Raw genomic sequence first — 16,051 nt, 5'->3', positions numbered from 1 at the left:
AATCAATGGTGAAAACATAAGTCCTTACTTTAGAGTTTAGACCCCTTATTACTTTAAACCCTTACTTGATAATTCATATAACGCTTATAAAGACACAAAGTAAGGACATAAAATAAGGGCAAATGTTTTCACCATTGTTTTAGAACATGTGGGGACCCAAAACTGATATTGCGAAGATGAAAAGTCACTAACCCATGTCGACAAAGGCGAAGGTAGATTAGCTAATGAATGGGATTGTCGGGTTAGGGCAAAGAAATAGCTTATCTGATGAGGTAAAATGGTTTGCGAATTCTTGCTAATCGATTTGCTAAACCCTAAATTTTTTAATCTCAATCGTTCAATAGATCCAAAAATTGAGATAGAAGTGCACAAAGTTATGTTAATTTATGTGTGTCCATAGAGAATTCTTTTACATATGTGTGTGTGTGGAAAAAGGCCAACACTTATGAACTTAAGCGCGTTTAGTGCTTTTTCTTTCTCTTTGACGTACTTTCTTTTTCTTCCAAGTGCAGCTCTGTAAACCACAAATAATGTTTATTTACCAATATTGAATCATGATAACAGTCAGTAAGAGATAAACTCTGTACGTAGTATACTACTAAATAGTTTCATTTAAATATTTTAAATGAAAAACAATGAAATTAAGAAATTCCATGGAAAAAAACAATGAAATTAAGATTTATCCGATAAAATTCATCGACAATAGATCTTGTTAGAAAAAGTTTTATATACTGATTTTGAATATGTAATTTTTTTTTCAAAATCTAACATGTATTTTAAGAGTTAAAACGTTTTAAAATTTCATTTAAAAAACTTGGTCTCTTATGGACTATCACTATATGAGCTATCTAGCACTATTGTTTCATTTTATAGCTTAAACTAAACTTAATTCTTGACCTGTTCAAGGTCTAACCGATCAGACCGTCTGGTCCGGTTTGATTTATAAAACACTGGTCTAGATTGGTGCCAGTCCCACAATGACAATCGCTGGTTTGCAGGTTCCTTTTATTACTTGAAACCCAAAAAAAAAAAAAAGATCAAGAGTTGGAAAAAGAAATTCATAAAGAGGTAGCTAGTTTGACAAGGAAGTAGTAGTCATGAATTCCAACATTAATTTCTAGTGTAAAAATTAGCTTGCCTATCTATTGCTTTAATGGAAGAAATACAGACAACATTAATAAAGATAACCCTTCAACAACGTTCTCCTTTCCTTATTTTATTCTCGTCTTTTCTTACCATTTTCAACTATATGTATTGCTATATGGTATCAATCTTTGTAACATTACAATAGCCATCAATGTCAAATCCCTTTTCAAACGATTTCCCCAGTCATTCATCACATCGACTCGTTCAGACACCTACCAGAATAAAAATCACTTTCGTTAATTATTAATTAATCAAATCTAATGCTTCAACTGGTATTTTCATCAACACCAAAGAGGACTCCAAGATGGATCCAATAGATTGTTGTCCTCATAAAAGCAGGTTGGATCAGTATTAATGTAATCCTGTTGCTGCTGCTGGTGCTGCTGCTGATACAGTACAGTAGCTTCTCCAGATTGTGCCATTTCCATGCAAAATAGAGCTACTAAATTGGCTTTTTGGGATTGCATGTTCACAAGCTCTGCTTGTGCCTTGGCCAATTGTTCTTGGAGCTCACTCAGTTGTTTCTGGAGCTGAAAGACTGCTCCTGCAGAGCCGTAAACCGGGTCTCGGATCCTTGCACTGGCTTCGTACACCATACTGCTTACTGCATCTGCTCTTTGTGATTCTGGTAGATCCTGCATGCAATTGTTTTGAATCTATTAGCTAGAGAACTAATAAAAAAGCACATCAATATTCACAGAATTTCGAATAGGTTGAAGGTCTGAATTATCACTCACGCTAAAATTAAGTAACAATAAAAGTTAATACTATTCAAAAAAGAAAAATAAAAGTCAGTTTGACTTTGGATTTGGACAATCTAGAGTGGTGTAGACTCTCTTTTTCTGTGGTTAAAACTTTTCAAAGTCTGTGAGGGGCAATAGTCCACCACCCTAAAGATTTGGGACTGTTCTCGGTCCTACCCCAATTCCGTTTCACTCTCTTCGCAACCGTTGATTTTAACACAGATCATTGGGATGTTAATACATTAATACCGATGGTAGAGAGGGAAAAAAAGAAGGGTGGGATTTGGAAAATTCCCTTAAGATTTGGGGTTGTGTAAAACTCATGATTTTGCGCTCATGGCAATGAACGCAAAAACTAGACTTTGACGTTTGTCTAAGGCTCCGATACCATGTGAAACAATCGTTTAGGCACCCAGACAAACAAATGCGATCAAACAATTCACAGCTCATCGAATTCAAGACTGAATCGTAAGAAAATTTGTTCAAATCGATAAAACTGAACCAAACCGATTGATTGACTGGGGCACAAAGAAGCTCTTACATGTAAGAACTTGATGATGTTGCTAGCACCAAATACTCTATGAGCAATGGTGAACTTATAAGGCTCGGTGGGAGGGAAATACGGAGCCAAAACACATTTGTCAACACATCTCCGTCGAAGAATCTTGCAGGCAGCACATGGACTCAGAACAATGGAAGGAAGAGCAGCCGGGACGACACCCGGAGAGGACTTGGAAGGGGAAGGAAAGCTTGGAGCAGAGGTTTGTGAAGAGGGTGGAGATGAAGAAGAAGAAGATGGAGAGTATTTTGAGAACGTAGAATTGACATTAATTGGAGATATTGCAGATTTGCCACTATAATCCATTTCTTAGATTGAGAGAATAACAAAAGTGGGAAAGGTATGAAAGGGAGGAATGCAGGGGGGGCTGTCTTACTTTTAAAAGCAGAGCTTATAAAAACAGGGGATGTATTTATAGAGTGAGAAGGCAGGGAAAGCAGGGTCAATCTCATTTTTTTTCTTGCGTCATCAGACAAATATGTGATGTCATCGCTTTGACGTTCATTAGTATCTAATTCCTATGTTTTAAGGTAAATAATTATTTATCCTAAAAGAAAAAAAAAATAAATATATATATATATATATATAAGATCCATTCTCAATAAGTTTTATGGGGTGAAACTTAATTCCATTATTTTTTCAATGGAATTTCAAAAATAATGGATTCAGAACTAGAACAATAAATTCTAGATTGTACTTTAAAAAACAATGGAATCTATATGAAAACAATAAATTTTGGACAATAAATTCTGGAATAAACTTGTTGGGCTCTCATGAGCTACCAAACTGATAGGTTACATGTCATTTTCGATATCGTTGTCAATGCATATATAATAATTATTCAATGTGATATTATATTAAGGGTATTGATAACGTGTGCCCTAAAGGCATTTGTTAAGGATTCACTACAGCATATCACACTATTCCACGTGTGAGTCCCACTCTCTCACTTAATTTTTTAAACTCAAAATAAAATTTTTTTCAGATTCCAATACACATTTTTCATTCTTATCTAATGCCTTTAGGAAACACATTATCATTTTCTTTATAATAATTAGAGCAGCAGGTTTAATTGTGGGCCGGGCTGACACGACCTTGACCCACTTTATACTTCTACCAACAAGTGCGAGAGAGAGATTCTAGAATAAATGAGTTAAAATCTTAGGAAGAATTATGTTTTGATGAGACGATAAAGCTGATAAAAAAAAATAAAAATTCAAACAATATATATCCCAAAGAATGATGCAAGCACAACTCTAGACAGCTAGCTAGTCTATCTATATTCTCTTTGCTATCCTTTAAACAACCATTTTACAACTAGTTTCGAAAGTAAAATGACAAATGACTTGAGATTTAGAGGGAAAAAGGGTACTAATTAAAGTAGCTAAAACATTGCTAGGGGTCCATCTGGTGGGGGCACTAGTTGGGTAAGGATAGCTTGGCCTCGTGGGGAAGCATTGAAAATGTGACTTTGTTACGTACAAAAAGTCCCACCCCAACGTGACTGCTCCTAATCCATAGAAATAGAAACCTTTGTCATTGGATGATCATGATATTTTTCGAAAATCGAAAGTCTTAATCAATGCAGAAAAAAATACCACTATTTATTTTTCTTCTATAAGATACCAAAATGGAGGATTGACTCATTGTCTCAATTCCATAACAGAAATAATCGTGGGTTTGTGTCATTTATTTCTACGCTTAACTTGTACTCTTTCTTCAACTTGTAAAAAGAAAAGTCATTAATCAACATGGTTTTGTCTCTGTTGGAGATAGAATTAAAAGCGATCGGTTTCAATCAATCTTTTTAAAAATACTTAAATTGTCGATAAATTTTTACAACCCTAGTTAGAGCTGAGAGGTAGTTATTCTTCTTTTTTTTGTCTTGTTGACCGTCTATCGCTAGCTAGCACTCGCTGTTCTAATGGCTTGGTGGTTCCATTTTTGTCTTTTGTGTATGTACCTTAGCTGGCCACATTTGAATACTACAAGGTTTGAATAACGTTGTACATGATCTAGTTATGGTCTAGGCATACGATCACATGGTGTATGAAGAAATGGATGATTACTTTATCAATTTTTACTTCTGAATATCCGGAAATACATGCACGTAGACATGCATACAATGTATGTGTATATATACACACACACACACATGTAAAGATATGTGAAAGTCATGACAATTTGTACATAATTTGTATGTTCATGATGTGTGAAACAGGCCAACAATTATAGATGAGGACTATTTACACTTCTAACTTAACTAAATACACCCCATTCTAAACAAACTCCGACTAAAAACATAACATTTATGAGTACACCACAATTTTAGTTTTTCACAAAAAGAACTCAAGAGAGATAAATTAAAAGAAGAGACAGAAAACTTGAATTCAACCTCTGAAATGTATACACATTGTGGCACTAATTAATAGTTAACAAAAGTCATGTGTAAATTAGACAAAATACTTGTGTGTCGGGAGCATTTATGACAAGAATTTTAGTATAATTAGTCATCTAAACAAATAAATGGAAGGTTATTTCAAAGTTAAGATCAAATCTTAAAAAATTCAACATATTGCCAACCCCTTCTTTCTATATTTCAAAATCATGCGTGCAATGTGTGTATGACTTGAGGGTGGAAACTGGAAAAGGATAAGATAATTAGAGACTCATGCATTCCAGTATATATAATAGAAGAAGATATAACCAGATTGCACAACTAATTAATTAGTACGGCTCGAGCGACTAATTACACTCTAAACAACATGTAATCCGGTTGATTTGCAAGAGTAATTAGCTAGGCCTAGCTAATTTAAAAATAAAAAATAAAAAATGACCTTTTTGAGAGAAGAAAAATGGACAAAGATGATATGCTGCTAATGTCATAAATAGTCAATTGACGAATGTTATTATTCCAAGTCTTTGTTAGAAAATGTGAGTGTCATTCAAGTTAAGGTTGGATGACACTTCTCCTACCACCAATACAAGTACTTTTGAGATTGATATATCCTGTTTAGTGTATAATATCTCTAATGGGTTTCACACCAGAAAGTTTCTGTCTTATGGAAAGGGGGGATATACCTACATCAAAAACGAAGGTGCCTTCAAAAAAGAAAGATGTTCATGATTTGCTCTCTTTGATGATTGAAAAGGAGGTCAATGTGCATTATAGGATAAAAGCAAACTTTGATATGTAAAGAAATGGTACTTCGCAACAATTTCGCATACTAGAGACATATTTTTTTACTTCAGTAATATAAATATCTTTGAAAAGAAGAGTAGAAAGTGCTTACTTTTACCAGTAAATAATAGGAGAAAGCAAGTGTTTGGTGTCTAGTCCTTCTTGTTTCTTCTTCATTCTTTGTCTGGTGTAGACAAAAAGGGTCTTGATCAAAATCCAGGTTCCTGTAAATGAGAGAATACTATTATAAAACTACAAATCACAAAATTAAAACACGAGCTACGAAGGTTTGTACTGATTAGTCTGCAGTCTGCACCTTCTTCAATATACTAACAATCATTCTCACCTGTCACCAGCATAAGAGAGAAAGATAAATAAATCGCTTATAAATAACATAAATCAAATATGTATTATCATGTATTAACCTCCATTTAAATCTTTCAGAATTTAGAAGAAATGTGAATACATATAAGAACAAAAAAAAGAAAAGAGAGAGAGAGATTATTGAAAGGGCAATAGGTAGTGGTGCAGACCAAGTACTGTCGTAGTAAAGAAACTTCCATAACATCTTACGAGACAGGGTGACACAATACCAAAAGGAAATTGATGTACCTGAACTCCTCCGGTTTAGTTGACATTGCATTTAGATCAAACCACTAGGCTCCGCATGCCCACCTCAAACCACTGAGGATGCCTGAGAGGGAATTTACCAATACGGTGCAGCTTTAGATATCCCTTTCCGCCTCTTAATCTAACCCATTCATCAAAACAATATAGATCAATTTGTTTAAAACAATGCCCTTTTGAGTCAATTGATCAAAGATTTTCATCGCATTCTTATATCTACCTCGATTACACAGCTCATTGTAAAAAAGCATTCCAGTCATTCAACTAGTGGATGTGTCACTCTCTGGTTCAATCATCAGGTTTTGTAAACCCCTACACTTATATCAATCAAGGGATAAGATCCACTACTAGGATACTTTTTGCTGGGATCTCTTACATTTTTGTTTTCTTTTTTCCTTTTTTTTTAATTTTTGTTTTGCCCTTTTTCTTTATTTTGAAGCTAGATTGATTTTCATTTTATTGGAGTTACTAATTACGATTCCACGGTAGAAGTGCACTAATTTCAAATTTGTATGGTGGGTTCTGAATTTCATTCAAGATACATATAAAGTTCAACTCTCTTACAGTGATTTCAATTCTCATTCTCATCCACTCACAATTATTGGATGTTAAATTGTTGGAAGTTGTATATTTAGGTATTCTCTTTTACATGTATGTAGGTATCTGAAATTTTTGTTTCTGTTCAGGTGATTCTCTTAATGATATGCACAGGACTTTTCACATATTAGCTAGCATGTTAAATTAATAGGTGACATGGTAGCTCATTTAGTGGCATCAATACTTCACTTCCTCATTGGATAATATCAGAGGCTACTAGCATTACTGTTATTGCCATTGGTTTCCTCATTGGGTAACTATCTATCAGGGCTTTACAATGGATGGATCTCTTTGATATCTAAGTTTTCTTACTTGTAGATGATTGGTTTTGTGTCATCAGATCAGAGCAAGGTTTTGACTAAACTGCAAACTGTCCTCCATAAATTAATCTACCTACTATTATAAGGTCCACACTTATTTGGACTTGTCCATTTTTGAAGAGAAATTAATGACCTTTTTGAGAGAAGAAAAATGGACAAACATGATATGCTGATAATGTCATACTCATACATACAATATAATATTCAAGTTCACGAGGCGGAGCATATTAGAGACAGATTATGTTATTTTTTTTACTTTAATTGTATAAATCTTGTTGAAAATAAGAATTGAAAGTGCTGACTTTTACCAGTAAATGATAGGAGAAAGCAAGTGTTTGGTGTCTAGTCCTTCTTATTTCTTCTTCACTCTGTCTGGGGAAGACAAAAAGGGTCTTGATCAAAATCTAGGTTCCTGTAAATGAGAAAATCCTATCATGAGACTACAAAATCACAAAATTAAAATACAAGACCTACAGAGTTTTATACTGATTAGTCTGCGAAAATTTAAGTGTAGCACGCAGTGATTCTATTATGAATTGATATCAGGCTAATGGTTCTTTCCTTGAACAAAGAGGATTACAACAATTTTAGTAGAAAGATAAAAAGATATTGGTTAGACCACACCACAAGAAACATGTAGCGGAAAAACTTATCTGCAACAAGTAGCAAAGAGGCATAGAAAATACAGCACAAAACTTTCACGGAAAATAGAGACCCAGGAGCATTGGATGGTCATCCGAGAAACAGATTCGTGACCACTTTTCACATCATTCAAAGTCAAATATGCATTATAAATTATGTATTAACCTCCATTAACATCTCTAAGATCATTCACAAGAAATGTGAACACATACATATACGCACAAAAAAACAGCAGATTATTGAAAGGGCAATAGATAGATACGGATGCAGACTAACTACTAGCTATGGTAAAGGAACTTCCATAACATCTTAAGAGACATGGCCACACAATACCAAACGAAATATATCTGTACCTGAACTCCTCCGGTTTAGTTGACATTGTATTTAAATGAAACTGCTTGGCTCCGCATGCCCACCTCAAACCATTGAGCATGCCCAAGAGGAAATTTACCACTACAATGCAGCTTTAGATGTCCCTTTCTGCCTCCTAATTAACTCATTCATCAAACCTCCTAATTAACTCATTCATCAAAACCAGATAGTTCGATTTGTTCACGACCATGCCTTTTCGAGTCAATTGATCAATGATATCCACTGCATCCTTATATCTACCTTGATTACACAGTTCACTGATCTTTTCTGAGTAAGCACTGGAACTAGAATCAGCTTCATCTTGTGTCTCACTGACTGTTTCTTCGCCCTTGTGCACTACTTTCTCTTCAACCATTTTTGAAATGAACTCCTCTGCTTCATTAGTCCTACCAGCCTCTATTAGCACCCCAAGAATGGCATTATATGTATAATGATCAGGCACAAGTTTATTTTCTTTCATTTTGGCAAAAAGATCAAACGCATCATCAAATCTTCTTTCTTTGCATAAGCCTGATATCATTGTGTTGTATATGAAAACATCAACTGCTTTACCTTTTGAAATCCAAGTGTTGAAGAGCTTAAGAGCCTTCTCCAGCAGACCTACTCTACAGAGTGCATGTAGAAGAATACTGCAGGTAAATATGTCTGGTTTGAATGATTTTTCAAACATCTTGTTGTGAAACTGAAAAGCTTTATCTACTTCTCCCTCCCGGCAGTATCCATGGATAATCATATTGTAGATAGTTTGATCAGGGATCAAACCAATCTCTACAAGCTCATTCAACTTGTCCATCGCTTGATCAGTTTTTCCTGATCGGCAAAACCCTCCAATCATACACTTGAATGTTATGATACTCGGAACAATCTCCTTCTCTTTCATCTCATCCCAAAGTTTCAAAGCTAAATCTACCTTTTCATTTTTGAAGCATCCTGTGATCAAAGTTCTAAAGTTTACTTCATCAACTAAGTACCCTCGCTTACAGGCATTCTCCAGCAATTGATTGGCCTCCTTAAGCTTCTTCTCCATGCAAAGGGTATGAAGAACAGTATTGACAGTAAAGCTGTCCATTTTCAAACCATTCCTGCTCATTGCGTCCATCATTCTAAATGCTTCTCCCATATTTCCTGCCTTGCAATAGGCATTTATCAAAGTGTTGTAAGTAACACTATTTGGTGAAAACCCACTTTCTTTCATCTTGTCAACAGTTTTACTCGCGGCATCCATCTTCCCTTCCTTACAGAACCACTTAACCATTATATTGTGGGTAACAGCATCATGTTTCACCCCCTTCTCCTCCATATCCTCGAGCAACTTAAAGGCCTCAGAGCTATTACCCCACTCAAAACATGCATTAATCAGCGTGTTAAATGTAAAAATATTAGGCAACAACTTCAAATTCTCCATCTGATCTCTAAGCTTAAATGCCTCCTCCATCATACCATCCTTGCACAACCCACCAAGCAACATGTTATATGTCCAAACGTCAGGCAACAAGTTTTTCTGTATCATCAACTCAATAACCTTTGTCGCCTCCTCCAACCCGCCCACCTTATAATACCCACAAACCAAAATATTATAGGTATTTCTATTCGGAAACAATCCCTTTTCCCTCATACCCTTCAACAAATCCGTTGCCTCATTCAACCTGCCTTTCTTACACAAAGCATCTAATATCGAATTATACGTTACATTATCACGCAAACAACCAAACTCACCCATCTTACCCACCCACTCTAGAGCATCTTTAAATTTGTATTCCAAACAACACCCATAAATCAAATTTTTGAAAGTATCCGTATTAGGTTTCACTCCAAGTTCAACAACATCCTTGAAAATTTCATAGGCTTGATGTATAGAATGCGAAGAAGGGTGTCTTACCAAAGCATTGAGGAGGGTATTCCAAGTGAGCAAGTTGGGTTTGAGGCCCAAGCTCTTCATTTTGTAAAACAACTGCGCAGCATGGTGAGGCCTACCGCAGTGGACATAGGCTCCAATAGAGATATCCAATAGGTCTCTGGAAGGTGTCGGGTTCTGGGTCTCATTAGGGCAAATGCAATGAGAAACAACTTACTGGGCCAACATTTTTGTTGGCCCGGTCCCACCTCTATTACACAAAAAGTCAAGTCAAACACGTATTCTAATACAGCCACATCAGCAAAACACAAATTTCTATACACTTTTTCTTCCCACACACTTTCTCTTTCCACCCAACCCAACAACATTCCATTCCTCCATATTATCCACAACAAAACTACACCAAAACATCAAATATCAATACATCCACATCAGCAAAACACTTATCCCAATACATCCACATAAATCCACATAAGCAAAACACATTTTACAATACAGCCACATCAGCAAAAAACAACATCTTTGTTGGCCCAATACCAATTCACCATTGCATTTGCCCTTAGGATGCAGAAGGGAGTAATGTAGGGAGTGTAGGGAGTCGGATGAAATGAAGGAGCAGAGGATGGACTTAGCGTCGGGGGATTTTCGTCGAGAGAGGAGCGAAGGGAGAAGGCAATGGAGAGGACGATGGGAGTGGACTACGTGGGTTGGAGGAAGAGTGGCCTTCGCCCACTTGAAGAAGGTGAGGAGGTTCGACGGCCGTCGAGCCAGTGACGGTGACGAGAGAACGGAGAGGAGGAGAGAAGGGTCGTAGCTTAGATGGGTTATGAATGGGATCAGGGATTCTTGGACTGGAACTGAGTCTGAACTCAAAATTCTTGTAAGGCGTACAAGCATAGTCTTGTCGCTTAACTCTGCTAGTGCAGTTCTCGTAATTTCTATGAGCGCGCACAACCTCCTGGTCGTGACATGCGAAGGTTCGGCGGAGAAGAAGACCACTCAAAATAAACAAAATTAAAAAATAGGTCAGAAAAACGTCGCCGTTTAGTGAAGGCTTTGCTTCGATTTTTCTCATTTTGGTGTAAAAGAAAGGCTTGACCTCCCTTCAGATGCTTTCCAGCAGGAATGGAGTCGAAGGTGGAGAACTTTAGTCAATAGAGGCCTGGAAGAGTACGGTCAGGTGATCGAGACATCACTGGACGGTCAGTCCTCGAGATGCCCAAAGCATATCTTTGCTAATCATCTCCATCATACAAGATTAACAAGTACTGCATTTCAATGGCAAAACAGACACCGCAAGCATCATTAACTGTCGAAGGCCGGAGAGAACTTCGTATTGCTGCTCACCCCATCATCTGCACAATTAATGGAAAATGCCTAATACACCAAGTGTTTTCAGTAACCTCCTATCTACTGGTTGCTGGTTTAGGACGGGCGGTCCAATATGATTCACAGCATTTGAAAGGCATATGATAGTAGTGAAAAATCAAATCATTTATAACAAATTCTCACCTTGAAGATGTCCCCTAACATCCATTCTAGGGGATTCCGACGTTGGACTCCATAAAACTTCTCCGCGATTTCATCTAGCAACTAAGCCATAACTCTAGAGTTAGGATTGATGCAAAATAATCTCCATGAGCCCAAGAACTATAGAAAATGAGCAATGCATAATCTCCTCAGCAAATGAATACCAAAAATCATCATCAGCTGGTAGAGATTTTTGTTCCTGTAGCTGTCTAGAATGATAAAAGAAATGGCTAGATAAGTACTTCAAAACAATTTCGAAAAGTAGTGACTAGTAGTTACCTCATTAAATGCAGGTTCTCTAGCTAGACTTGATTTATAAGTCACTCTCAACATATGAAATAGAGGCAAAGCATCTCTCTGCAGCCTGCGTTGTATATTGAAATAGTTTATAATCCCTGTTACCAAAAGTTAAAGCTAGCTCCAAGAAAATGACTTCCGAACAAGAAATCCAAGACAGTCAGGTTTTCGTCAACAAACTGATAAAAATATGGTAAGTACACCCAAAGGTCCCAAACTGTTTGCATCATTCTGGATAGGTGAAAAACACTAAATAACCATAAGACTTGTAGATACAAGCAATTCGAAGCCTGAAACGAAGATTCATCAGATATCATTCCATGAAAGAAAGAAGCATCGGAATAGTATTTCTTTGACATTATAATCAATAAAGATTACAAAATATAGCCCGCATTGGAGCTCAGGTTGGTTGCTAGTTAAATTTACAGAAACATATGAAGCGTAACTATTTTCCACAAGTCAAACTGATACCTTCTTTCATTGTTTTCCTGTGTCAAATAATCTTTTGCACTAATTCTTAATAAGTTCTCCTAGAAAACTTGGTACCAAAGCAATGGGTCTATTATGAATTGATGGCTAATGGATGGTTCTGTTCCTTGTTCATTCCTTGAACAAAGAGGATTACAACAATTTTACATGATGTAGCGCAAAACCACATCTGCAACAAGTAGAAAAGAGGCATAGGAAATACCGCAAAAAAACGTTCACGAAAATAGAGACCCAAGAGTAGCGGAGGGGCATCCGAGAAACGGATTTTTCCAATCCTCTGCATATGTACTATGTAGCATCTGATTAACAAGGCAACGCCTCTTTTCTGGAGGTTATATATCTTACATATTATTCCACAAACCACTGATCAACAAAAAGGGAACTTTGGCAGGTCATGACCACTTGTACAAACTTTGACATAAAACATTCAGACACTAATAATTGTTTAACTTTATAGCATAAGTCTGAAGACCTTCCCTCCTCTTTTCCTGAATCACCTCTAATATCTAATTAAATATTTCACATGTTATATACTCGTTTCCTTTTTTTTTTTCTTTTTTTTTTCCTATTGCTTCTCTAGTTCTCTTCTATGTGAAGTACAAAGAAGAATCTACTATAGGGCCCAAAATTTTAGAGCTAAAGATCAATTGACCAATTTTGCAGGTATGAGAGTTCCTAATTCACTCTCCATTTTGGAAATAGATAGATATAAAATGGAAAGTATGCACATATTAGACATGCACAACAAGCTGCCTGCCACTATTCTGTTGTACTATCCAAGTTGTGTTTTCCTCCTATTGCTTGAATACATACAGATACTGAGATACGCAACCTTTTTCAATATACAAACAATCATTATCACCATCATAAGAGATAGAGATAAACAAATTGCTTATAAATAACACAAATCAAATATTTATTATTATGTATTAACCTCCATTTACATCTGTAAGAATTCATAAGAAATGTGAGTACATTTACGCGCACACAAAAAAAAGTGCAGATTATTGAAAGGGCGATAGATAGGGGTGCAGTCGTGCAGACTAGCAGATTATTCGAAAGGCAATAGGTAGTGGCGCAGACTAAGAACTGCTCTAGTTAAGAAACTTCCATAACATCTTACAAGACATAGCCACACAATACCAAAAGAAAATAAATCAAATAGCTGTACCTGAACTCCTCCGGTTTAGTTGACATTGCATTTAGATCAAACCACTAGGTTCCGTATGCCCACCTCAAACCATTGAGGATGCCTGAAAGAGAATTTACCACTATGGTGCAGCTTTAGATATCCCTTTAAGCCTCTTAATTAACCCATTCATCAAAACAAGATAGGTCGATCTGTTAAAAACAATGCCTTTTTGAGTCAATGTATCAATGATATCCATTGCATCCTTATATCTACCTTGATTACATAGCTCACTGATATGTTCTGAGTAAGCACTGGAACTAGAATCAGCTTTATCTTGTGTCTCGCTGACCGTTTCTTCTCCCTTGTGCAATTTTAAGGGCTGAATCACTACTTTCTCTTTTTGAACCATTCTTGAAATGAACTCCTCTGCTTCAATAGTCCTAGCGGCCTCTATTAGCGCCCCAAGAATGGCATTATATGTATATTGATCAGGCGCAAGTTTCGTTTCTTTCATTTCGGCAAGAAGATCAAATGCATCATCAAATCTTCTTTCCTTGCATAAGCCTGATATCATTGTGTTGTATGTGACAACATTAACTGCTTGACCTTTTGAAATCCAAGTGTTGAAGAGCTTAAGAGCCTTCTCTAGCATACCTACTCTACAGAGTCCGTGTAGAAGAATATTGCAGGTAACTACGCCCGGTTTGAATGACTTTTCAACCATCTTGTCGTGAAACTGAAATGCTTTTTCTACTTCTCCCTCCTGGCAGTATCCATGGATAATCCTACTGTAGCTAGTTTGATTCGGGATCAAACCAATCTCTAGAAGCTCATTCAACTTGTCCGTCACTTGATCAGTTTTTCCTAATTGGCAAAGCCCAACCATCATAGAGTTGTACGTCACGATACTCGGAACAATCTCTTTCTCCTTCATCTCATCCCAAAGCTTCAAAGCTAAATATACCTTTTCATTTTTGAAGTATCTGGTGATCAAAGTTCCATAGTTTACGTCATCAACTAAGTAGCCTCGCTTACAGGCACTCTCCAGCAATTGATGGGCCTCCTTAAGCTTCTTCTCCGTGCAGAGAGTATGAAGAACAGTATTGAGAGTAAAGCTGTCCATTTTCAAACCATTCCTGCCCATCACATCCATCATTCTAAATGCTTCTGCCATGTTTCCTGCTTTGCAATAGGCATTTATCAAAGTATGGTAAGTAACACTATCTGGTGAGAACCCACTTTCTTTCATCCTGTCAACAGTTTTTCTCGCTTCATCCATCTTCCCTTCCTTACAGAACCACTTAAACATTATATTGTGGGTAACAGCATCTTGTTTCACCCACTTCTCCTCCATCTACTGGAGCAACTTAAGGGCCTCAGGCTATTACCCCACTCAAAACATGCATTAATCAGCGTGTTATATGTAAAAACATCAGGCAACAACTTCAAATTCTCCATCTGATCTCTAAGCTTAAATGCCTCCTCCATCATACCATCCTTGCACAACCCACCAAGCAACATGTTATATGTCCAAACGTCAGGCAACAAATTATTCTGTATCATCAACTGAATAACCTTTGTCGCCTCCTCCAACCTGCCCACCTTACAATACCCACAAACCAAAATATTATAGGTATTTCAATTCGGAAACAATCCATTTTCCCTCATACCCTTCAATAAATCCGTTGCCTCATTCAACCTCCCTTTCTTACGCAAAGCATCTAATATCGAATTATACGTTACATTATCAGGCAAACAACCAAACTCACCCATCTTACCCACCCACTCTAGAGCATCTTTAAATTTGTATTCCAAACAACACCCATAAATCAAAATATTGAAAGTATTCGTATTAAGTTTCACCCCAAGTTCAACAACATCCTTGAAAATTTCGTAGGCCTCATGTATAGAATGCGAAGAAGGGTGTCTTACCAAAACATTGAGGAGGGTATTGCAAGTGAGCAAGTTGGGTTTGAGGCCCAAGCACTTCATTTTGTAAAACAACTGCGCAGCATGGTGAGGCCCACCGGAGTGGGCATAGGCTCCAATACTAATAGAGGTATCCAACAGGTCTCTGGAACGTATCGGGTTCTGGGTCTTATTAGGATGCAGAAGGGACTAATGTAGGGAGTTTAGGGAGTCGGATGAAATGAAGGAGCAGAGGATGGACTTGGCGTCGGTGAATTTCCGGTGAGAGAGGAGCGAAGGGAGAAGGCAATGGAGAGGACGATGGGAGTGGACTACGTGAGTTGGAGGAAGAGTGGCCTTCGCCCATTTGAAGAAGGTGAGGAGGTTCGACGGCCGTCGAGCCAGTGACGTCGACGAGAGAACGGAAAGGAGGAGAGAAGGGTCGTCGCTCAGATGGGGTATGAATGGGATCAGGGATTCTTGGGGTGGAACGCCTGAACTCAAAATTCTTGTAAGGCGTACAAGCATAGTCTTGTCGCTTAACTCTGCTACTGCAGTTCTCGTCATTTCTATGACTTTCCGCGCACAACCTCCTGGTCGTGACATGCGAAGGTTCGGCGGAGAAGTAGACCACTCAAAAGATACAAAATTGA

The 16,051-nt window shown here is 37.2% G+C and overlaps 2 protein-coding genes, 1 long non-coding RNA gene and 1 pseudogene across 9 annotated transcripts; all 4 read right to left on the bottom strand.

Annotated features, from left to right (window-relative positions):
- Positions 1-1,288: 1,288 nt before the first annotated feature.
- LOC120006457 (LOB domain-containing protein 1-like) lies at positions 1,289-8,305 on the bottom strand. 7 transcript variants are annotated; one of them, XR_005469991.1, is made up of 6 exons: positions 8,169-8,305; positions 7,482-7,585; positions 6,242-6,380; positions 5,946-5,975; positions 5,742-5,853; positions 1,649-1,781 (listed from the first exon to the last, which is right to left on the bottom strand). XR_005469991.1 is itself a non-coding variant. In XM_038856505.1 (3 exons), exons 1-3 carry the CDS (start codon positions 8,246-8,248, stop codon positions 1,428-1,430), a joined length of 546 nt encoding a protein of 181 aa, XP_038712433.1. In that variant the 5' UTR covers positions 8,249-8,296; the 3' UTR covers positions 1,289-1,427. The 7 variants fall into 7 exon arrangements, 2 of the variants coding, with proteins under 2 accessions (XP_038712433.1, XP_038712432.1); XR_005469992.1 differs by having other exon boundaries at positions 6,242-6,323; XR_005469989.1 differs by lacking the exons at positions 5,946-5,975; positions 6,242-6,380.
- Positions 8,306-8,311: 6 nt separating this feature from the next.
- Positions 8,312-11,027, bottom strand: LOC120005919 (pentatricopeptide repeat-containing protein At2g16880-like). Its single transcript, XM_038855804.1, has 2 exons — positions 10,606-11,027; positions 8,312-10,233 (listed from the first exon to the last, which is right to left on the bottom strand). The coding sequence occupies exons 1-2, from the start codon at positions 10,937-10,939 to the stop codon at positions 8,312-8,314; spliced, it is 2,256 nt and encodes a 751-aa protein (XP_038711732.1). The 5' UTR covers positions 10,940-11,027.
- Positions 11,028-11,291: 264 nt separating this feature from the next.
- Positions 11,292-12,123, bottom strand: LOC120006260. Its single transcript, XR_005469962.1, has 3 exons — positions 11,852-12,123; positions 11,555-11,635; positions 11,292-11,397 (listed from the first exon to the last, which is right to left on the bottom strand). It is a non-coding gene; the product is annotated as an uncharacterized LOC120006260 (long non-coding RNA).
- A 1,189-nt stretch (positions 12,124-13,312) lies between these two features.
- On the bottom strand, positions 13,313-16,003 carry LOC120006258 (annotated as a pseudogene).
- Between the last annotated feature and the right edge of the window lie 48 nt (positions 16,004-16,051).

This window comes from Tripterygium wilfordii, chromosome 9 (assembly GCF_013401445.1).
Source record: "Tripterygium wilfordii isolate XIE 37 chromosome 9, ASM1340144v1, whole genome shotgun sequence".
Lineage (NCBI taxonomy): Eukaryota > Viridiplantae > Streptophyta > Magnoliopsida > Celastrales > Celastraceae > Tripterygium > Tripterygium wilfordii.
This window is presented reverse-complemented; position numbering and strand designations above follow the sequence as displayed.